Raw genomic sequence first — 9,183 nt, forward strand, 5'->3', positions numbered from 1 at the left:
AGTCAATGGAAAAGTGAGGTTTAAAGTATACAAATCTCTGAATCACAATAGTAACTAATTTCAACCAATCCGGATGCGGTCAATTTATTTACTGCCCAGTGGTGCCTGCACTGTTCCAGTTCCTCTCTGGTGTAGCTCTGAAATGTGTAGCCATGCCCCCCTTGTGCATTCCACCAGCTCATGATGTCACATCCGATCCAGTGCTACGTTCCACAAAGGTCCCCGTTTCCTTGTGTGAGGTGCTTTCTGGTTACCTTACTATACCTGTCCATTAGTGGCGATTCGGCTTCCTGGCATGCAACACACAAGAGGGCATAGCTACGCGTTTCAGAGCTACACTGCTTTTTTCTCAAGCTTGCATTCACAGAGGTCCCAGCTTCCTTGTGTGAGGCTCTTCTTGGTTACCTTACTATACCCGGCCAGCAGCGGTAATTCGGCTTCCTGGCATGGAACATGTAAGTGGGCATAGGAACACATTTAACTGCTACACTGCTCCTTTCTAAAGCCTGCATTTACAGAGGACCTTGCTTCCTTGTGTGAAGCGCTTCCTGGTTACCTGTCTAGGGGTCGTGATTCAGCTTCCTGGCATGGTATGCACTAAGGGGCATAGTTACAGGCTTCAGAGCTACATCTCTCCTTTCTCAAGCCTGCATTTCACAGAGGTCCCCGCTTCCTTGTGTGCGGCTCTTCCTGGTTCCCATTTCTATACCCGGCCAGCCGCGGTAATTCGGCTTCATGGCATGGAACATGCAAGTGAACATAGCAACACGTTTGACTGCTACACTGCTCCTTTCTAAAGCCTGCATTTACAGAGGACCTTGCTTCCTTGTGTGAGGCGCTTCCTGGTTACTTTACTATACCAGTCTAAGGGTGGTGATTCAGCTTCCTGGCATGGTATGCACTAAGGGGCATAGCTACAGGTTTCAGAGCTGCACCTCTTCTTTCTCCAGCCTGCATTTCACAGAGGTCCTGGCTTCCTTGTGTGAGGCGCTTTCTGGTTACCTTACTATACCCGGTCAGCAGCGGTAATTCGGCTTCCTGGCATGGAACATGCAAGTGGACATAGCAACACGTTTGACTGCTACACTGCTCCTTTCTAAAGCCTGCATTTACAGAGGACCTTGCTTCCTTGTGTGAGGCGCTTCCTGGTTACTTTACTATACCTGTCTAGGGGTGGTGATTCAGCTTTCTGGCATGGTATGCGCTAAGGGGCATAGCTACAGGTGTCAGAGCTACACCTCTCCTTTCTCAAGCCTGCATTTCACAGAGGTCCTGGCTTCCTTGTGTGAGGCGCTTTCTGGTTACCTTACTATACCCGGCCAGCAGCAGTGATTCAGCTTCCATGCATGGTACGCACAAAGGAGCATAGCTACAGGTTTCATATCTACGCTGCTCCTTTCTCAAGACTGCATTTCACAGAAGTCCTGGCTTCCTTGTGTGAGGTGCTTCCTGGTTACCTTACTATATTCGGCAAGTGGCTGTGATTTGGCTTCCTGGCATGGTAAGCACTAGGGGGCATAGCTACGGGTTTCAGAGCTACACCTTTCCTTTTCCAAGCCTGTATTCAAAGAGGTCCTGGCTTTCCTGTATGAGGGGCTCCTTGTTAACTTACTGTACCTTGCAAGTGGCAGTGATTCAGCTTCCTGGCATGGTGAGGTGCTTTCTGGTTACCTTACTTTACCCGGTCAGCAGCGGTGATTCGGCTTCCTGGCATGGAACATGCAAGTGGACATAGCAACACGTTTAACTGCTACACTGCTCCTTTTTAAAGCCTGCATTTACAGAGGACCTTGCTTCATTGTGTGAGGTGCTTCCTGGTTACTTCACTATACCAGTCTAGGGGTGGCGATTCAGCTTCCTGTCATGGTATGCACTAAGGGGCATAGCTACAGGTTTCAGAGCTGCACCTCTTCTTTCTCCAGCCTGCATTTCACAGAGGTCCTGGCTTCCTTGTGTGAGGCGCTTTCTGGTTACCTTACTATACCCGGCCAGCAGCGGTAATTCAGCTTCCTGGCATGGAACATGCAAGTGGGCATAGCAACACGTTTGACTGCTACACTGCTCCTTTCTAAAGCCTGCATTTACAGAGGACCTTGCTTTGTTATGTGAGGTGCTTCCTGGTTACTTTACTATACCTGTCTAGGGGTGGTGATTCAGCTTCCTGGCATAGTATGCGCTAAGGGGCATAGCTACAGGTGTCAGAGCTACACCTCTCCTTTCTCAAGCCTGCATTTCACAGAGGTTCTGGCTTCCTTGTGTGAGGCGCTTTCTGGTTACCTTACTATACCCGGCCAGCAGCAGTGATTCAGCTTCCATGCACGGTACGCACAAAGAAGCATGGCTACAGGTTTCAGATCTATGCTGCTCCTTTCTCAAGACTGCATTTCACAAAGGTCCTGGCTTCCTTGTGTGAGGTGCTTCCTGGTTACCTTACTATATTCGGCAAGTGGCGGTGATTTGGCTTCCTGGCATGGTACGCACTAGGGGGCATAGCTACGGGTTTCAGAGCTACACCTCTCCTTTTCCAAGCCTGTATTCAAAGAGGTCCTGGCTTTCCTGTGTGAGGGGCTCCTTGTTACCTTACTGTACCTTGCAAGTGGCAGTGATTCAGCTTCCTGGCATGGTGAGGTGCTTTCTGGTTACCTTACTATACACGGTCAGCAGCGGTGATTCGGCTTCCAGGCATGGTACGCACAAAGGAGCATAGCTACGCATATCAGAGCTACATTGCTCCTTTCTCAAGCCTGCATTTCACAGAGGTCCCCGCTTCCTTGTGTGAGGCTCTTCCTGGTCACCTTACTATACCCGGCCAGCAGTGGTGATTTGGTTCCCTGGCATAGGTTGGTGCACACCCAGAGTGAGCGGAGCCGTTGCGACCAGAATTTTAGGTGACAAGTTTTTTAATACTACACTTAGCTACCATATGACCTTCTGGTAATTTGTAGAAAAATAAAAGCACTCAGGATAGAATATTATAAAAATCAGAACTTTATTTAACAAAATCAGAATGGCTGATTTAAACTATGCAAAAAAAAACCACATTTATAAATACCTATATATTGGCTGGACCAATGAAAAGACTTCAGTACAATTTTGCCACACCCCCAATACAGCAGTCTGAACCAGAAAAAGGTTGCTAGCCCATGTGCATTTTCTGGTGAGCAATAAATGCTTTTCTGTAACTGAAACACTTTCCGCACTCTGAACAGGAATACGGACGCTTATCCGTGTGAATCCGCTGATGTGTAACAAGTGCATTTTTCCGAGTGAAACCTTTCCCGCACCCTGAACACGAATAAGGACGCTCGCCCGTGTGAATTCTCTGGTGTAAAACAAGTTCTCCTTTCTGAATGAAACCTTTCCCGCACTCCGAACATGAAAAAGGACGCTCACCCTTGTGAATCTTCTGGTGAATAGCAAGTGCACTTTTCCAACTGAAACATTTCCCGCACGCTGAGCACGAATAAGGACGCTCACCTGTGTGAATGCTTTGGTGTGCATCCAGTGCACGCTTCTGAGTGAAGCTTTTCCCGCACTCTGAACATGAATAAGGAAGTTCACCCGTGTGAATTCTATGGTGCTTAAGAAGGTCTCCTTTCTGAATGAAACATTTCCCGCACTCTGAGCATGAATAAGGACGCTCACCTGTGTGACTTCTCTGGTGCTTACGTAGGTCTCCTTTCTGAATGAAACATTTCCCACACTCTGTACACGAATAAGGACGCTCACCTGTGTGAATTCTTTCATGTCTAAGAAGTCCTTGATTCCTAGTAAAACATCTCCCACAAACCGCACATGAATAAGGATACTCCCCCGTGTGACTTCTCTGGTGTTTAATAAGCCCTCCTTTCTCAATAAAACATTTCCCGCACTCTAAACAAGAATAGGGACGCTCACCCGTGTGAATCATCTGATGTTTAAGAAGTCGTTCTTTCTGAGTGAAACATTTGCCGCACTCTGAACATGAAAAGGGACGTTCTCCTGTGTGATTTTTCTGGTGTTTAAGAAGGTTTCCTTTCTGATTGAAACATTTCCCGCACTCTGAACATGAATAGGGACGCTCACCCGTGTGACTTCTTTGGTGTATAAAAAGTGCTCTTTTCTCAACAAAGCATTTCCCACACAATGAGCATTCATAAGGACGCTCACCCGTGTGAATTCTCTGGTGTGTTAGAAGGTTTCCTTTCTGAATGAAGCATTTCCCGCACTCTGAACATGAATAGGGACGTTCACCTGTATGACTTCTTTGGTGTATATGTAGTTTTCCTTTCTCAGTAAAACACTTTCCACACTCTGAACATAAATAAGGACGCTCGCCTGTGTGAATCCTCTGGTGTATTATAAGGTCTCCTTTTTGACTGAAACATTTCCCGCACTCTGAACACGAATACGGACGTTCACCTGTGTGACTTCTCTCATGTATGTGAAGTTTTTCCTTCTGAATAAAACATTTCCCGCATTCTAAACATGAATAGAGATGCTCGCCTGTAAAATTTCTTTGGTGTCGAACAAGACCTCCTTTATCGGCGAAACACTTCCCGCACTCTGAACACGAGAAAGGGCGTTCACTTTTGTGACTTTTAACGTGTCTAAGAAGTGCTCTGTTTTCTGTGAAAGATTTCCCACACACTGTACATGACAATGAACTCTCTCCTGTGTGAACATCTTCATGGATTAAAGGAGATTCATGGGGATTAAATTGATCTGTTGGGGTCTCTTTATTGTGAGATCGTAGATGAATATCCGAAGTACCAGCATGGGATTTATCAGATGATTCCTCAGTAATAGAGGGGTTTATTGAATGATTTAAATTGTAAGGTCTGCTATCTATGCTTTGAGTAATGGGATTCACTCCTGGAGAACATTGTGTGATATCATTATCCTCCGATTTCACATCTTGGGATAAAATAAGATGTCCCTCCGAGTTATGCGAGATCCAGTGTCTACCTGTTGGAAATAAATGTTTTCAATATATGTTATAAGTAATCTTCACACCACACATTCAGGAGTAAATTTGAATATTTTTCCTTCTTCAGCCTGGGAAAGGGCCTAGGCAGGGAAAATTCTGGCCTTAAAATGTTAGACTGAGGAATGGAGATGGACCTTTCATATGGTGTACAGTATCTCCTCCTCATTTGTTGGGAACATGACGTTATATTGAGGAATGGAGATGGACCTTTCATATGGTGTACAGTATCTCCTCCTCATTTGTTGGGAACATGACGTTATATTGAGGAATGGAGATGGACCTTTCATATGGTGTACAGTATCTCCACCTCATTTGTTGGGAACATGACATTATATTGAGGAATAGAAATGGACCTTTCATATGGTGTACAGTATCTCCTCCTCATTTGTTGGGAACATGACATTATATTGAGGAATAGAAATGGACCTTTCATATGGTGTACAGTATCTCCTCCTCATTTGTTGGGAACATGACCTTATGTTGAGGAATGGAGATGGACCTTTCATATGGTGTACAGTATCTCCTCCTCGTTTGTTGGGAACATGACGTTATATTGAGGAATGGAGATGGACCTTTCATATTGTGTACAGTATCTCCTCCTCCTTTGTTGGGAACATGACGATGTATTGAGGAATGGAGATGAACCTTTCATATGGTGTACAGCAGGGCTCAAAATTTCTACTAGCTACGAGCGAGGCCTTAAGAGTTACTTGCCACCAGTTTCCCCACCCTGCCCGCCCCTGATTCTACCCCTAAACACGCCCTCATAAATTATCTCATCAGCTGATATAAATATTAACAACTTCATCAGTGCCCATGAATGTAGCCTATCAGTGCCCATCAGTGCAGCCTCATCAGTGCCCATCAATGCAGCCTCAGCTGTGCCCATCAATGCAGCCTCACCTGTGGCCATCAATGCAGCCTTACCAGTGCCCATTAACGCTGCCTGATCAGTGCCCATCAATGCAGCCTCACCAGTACCCATCAGCACAGCCTGACCAGTGCAGGGGATCAGAGAGAGGAGAGGAAGAGGGGAGCTGGCTGAATCATCACACAGAGTGGGAATCGCCCGCTGTGACAGCTTTGATTTAAATCACCAGACTCTCGCAGTCACAGAAAGTCCTGCCTCCTGGATCGGCTCCTATGATAGACATCACACGTCCCAGCACTGGACCAGTGTACTGTCTTTCAAAGGAACCGGTCCAGGATGGGACTTTGTGTGACTGAGTGCCGGGCCATTCAAATCAAAGCTGTCACAGCGGGCGATCCCCACTCTGTGTGATGATCTGGTCGGCTCTCCACTTCCACTGGCCGATTGCTGGTAGAACGTTGATTGGCCCTCGCCTGGCGGCAGCACTCGCCCCCCCTCCAAGACATCCCCACACTCGCCCTCAAGCTATTTCCATTCGCCAAATTCGAGCAGGCAAGTGGAAATTTTAAGGGCAGGTGTACAGTATCCCCTCCTCATTTGTTGGGAACATTGGTTTATTGTTGTAAATACAAAAGTATGTGGGGAGGAATTTTTTTGGTAGTAAAATTTGTTGCACACCTTATTTTAGGTTAATTTAAAAAAAACCCTTTCTGCATTTAATATTTATGACTTACTTGTGTCCATATGTAGAGAAGATTCCTCCTCTTCACATTTCATAATCATCTCCCCCTCCTCCATAGACTGCTGATCTCCACTCACCAACCTCTCTTCTTCTTCTTCTTTAATCTCGGCTTTGATGGTTTTCAGTTTTTCATCCTAAACTCCAAAGATGATAAAATATAACATTTGGAAGAATGATTGCCAATATTAAAAGATTATATAGGAGATTGTTATCTCATAGTTTAGAATAGTTCTAGTTGCTCAGTCCCATCTACCTGATGATGGTGAAGGATGCTGAGATCTTCCTGTGTGGAATCCCCGGAATACAAAGTTCTACACTTCTCACTGGACTGCTGATCTCCCCCCACAAACATCTTTTCTACTTCCTCTTTCTCCTCAACTTTGATGTCTTTCAGTTCTTCACCCTAAACCCCAAAAGATGACAGAATACATTTTCAAAAAGAAGCAAAAAAATTACATAGAAGAATGTCATTCCATACAGTTTGGAATCTCTATCAAGTCCCAGTTTCTCAGTCCCACCTACCTGATGATGGTGAGGGATGGTGTGATCTTCCTGTGTGGAATCCCGGGAATACAGAAGATGAGGACATCTCTCTGGTGGGTTCCCATTACTGGATCCATCTGTAGGAAACACACACACTGACTGAATATATTGTTTCTGTGTGTTTTTCAGATGATGGGGGATCTAGGTGGACCCTCCATACTGCTCTCTCCTTTACAATAAAGTCTCCTCTTACCCGGTGATGTGAGGGGCAGCTGATTCTCCATCATGACGTCCTTGTAGAGATCCTTGTGTCCTTCTAAATACTCCCACTCCTCCATGGAGAAATAGACAGTGACATCCTGACACCTTATAGGAACCTGACACACACAATGATACAGTCACCATCCAGACACATCCCTTGTCTGTTACTGGATAATGTCCCAGAATTCCCGGCACCGCTCACCTCTCCTGTCAGCAGATCAGTGATCTTCTTGGTGACTTCTAGAACCTTCTTGGCACTGGTTACCTCTGTTGTCAGGCAGTGAGGTGGAGGCACTGTGATGGGTGATGTCCTGTGAAGACGGCTGCTGGGTGTTAATGGATCAACAGATGTTTTCTTCACTACTTTATAATCCTGTGTAAAGAGAAAAAGTAAAAATTGTCACCACAGATATCCCAGAATCCTCCTCACCTCTCCGGTCAGATCTGGAGTTCAATTATAAAGTAAAGAGTGATGTCAAATAAGACCTATAGACTTCCTTATCTATACAAGAAAAGGTGCTTTATGGGGGGGAGGACCCCTGGAAAAGTAACCTCCAAGTTTTGAGAGCATGTGGCCTTGTATGGTTAAGAATGAGGGGCTACAGGCTCACTGACCCCACTTTTTCCTGGCCAGCCAAGCCACTTGCTTAGATCTGGTCTATAAACCAGAGTCTCTGGATGGACAGTTGGATAAATGGTTCTATATTTAGAATGTGTATGTTTTATAATCCTTTATATATTTAGGTGCTCATCTCTTGGAGATAAAAGACATCACAGTGACTACGAAGGAAGAGGACGGACATGACGGGGGGGTTACTGGGTGTAAATATAAAATAATATCTTATTACCTCCTCTGCTGCCAGTTCCAGCAATGTCTCCTCTCTACTTCCTCCAAACTCACCTCTCACCCGGAACTTCCTGTTTATACAGTACAATACTTAAGTACTGCAGTCTACATTATGTTTCAGCATTTTACTCGCTGCCTCATCATCTATTATGTTATAGCCATGATTACACACACAGAATATAACAAAGATAAAATCCAGACTGAAATGAGAATGACCATTTTGATAGCTTTTTAAAACGTATTAGGTGAAACTAAATGACGAAAAGAAAACAACATATGAGGCACAATTTACAAAGCTTTAATGCAAGTATAGCCATTTTTATTTTAGACATGTGACTATTATTATCTCATTGCACTGGAAATAACTGTCCCTTTAAAAAAAAAATAAAAATAAATGTATAATAATAATAATAATACTAATAAGGGGTAACACAGTGGCTAAGTGGTTAGCATTTCCACCAAGCAGCACTTGGGGTTGTTGGTTCAAATCCCAACCATAACACTACCTGTCTGGAGTTTGCATGTTCTCCCTGTGCTTGCGTAGGTTTCCTCAGAGTACTCCGGTTTCCTCCCACACTCCACAGACATAGGTAGGTTAATTAGCTCCTGTCTACATTGGCCCTAGTATGTGTATGTATGAATGTGAGTTTGGAACCTTAGATTGTAAGCTCCTTGAGGGCAGGGACTGATGTGACTGTACTATATATGTTTGAAGCGCTGCATAGAATGTCTATATAAGTACCTGAAATAAATAATATAAGTGTGTGATCGTGGGGTGGGGGGCGTTTATTAAAAATCTTACATTTACATATATACAAAATAAATAAAAATATATAAACAAAAATAGCTTACATCAGCACAGCAAAAACATAAAGAAAACTAAATATACCAACCTAAACAAAGCCCTAACCTCCACCTAAACACACCCTCAGGCTAGGAAACGATTACACATGTATCCTATGCATGCAGCCTTTTTCCAAAAACACAATCTTAGATAAAAATCTAGGGGA

The 9,183-nt window shown here is 44.5% G+C and overlaps 1 protein-coding gene across 1 annotated transcript in view; it reads right to left on the minus strand.

Annotated features, from left to right (window-relative positions):
- The window catches only part of LOC141106916 (uncharacterized), a 49,477-nt gene extending 41,238 nt beyond the window's left edge, over positions 1–8,239 (minus strand). The window contains 7 exon segments of the mRNA XM_073597846.1: positions 3,090–4,947; positions 6,575–6,716; positions 6,836–6,985; positions 7,105–7,202; positions 7,319–7,442; positions 7,529–7,699; positions 8,175–8,239. Of these exon segments, the coding sequence (XP_073453947.1) occupies positions 3,090–4,947; positions 6,575–6,716; positions 6,836–6,985; positions 7,105–7,202; positions 7,319–7,403 (2,333 nt within the window). The 5' untranslated portion in view covers positions 7,404–7,442; positions 7,529–7,699; positions 8,175–8,239.
- Between the last annotated feature and the right edge of the window lie 944 nt (positions 8,240–9,183).

The sequence above is a fragment of the Aquarana catesbeiana genome, linkage group LG08 (assembly GCF_042186555.1).
Source record: "Aquarana catesbeiana isolate 2022-GZ linkage group LG08, ASM4218655v1, whole genome shotgun sequence".
Classification (NCBI taxonomy): Eukaryota; Metazoa; Chordata; class Amphibia; order Anura; family Ranidae; genus Aquarana; species Aquarana catesbeiana.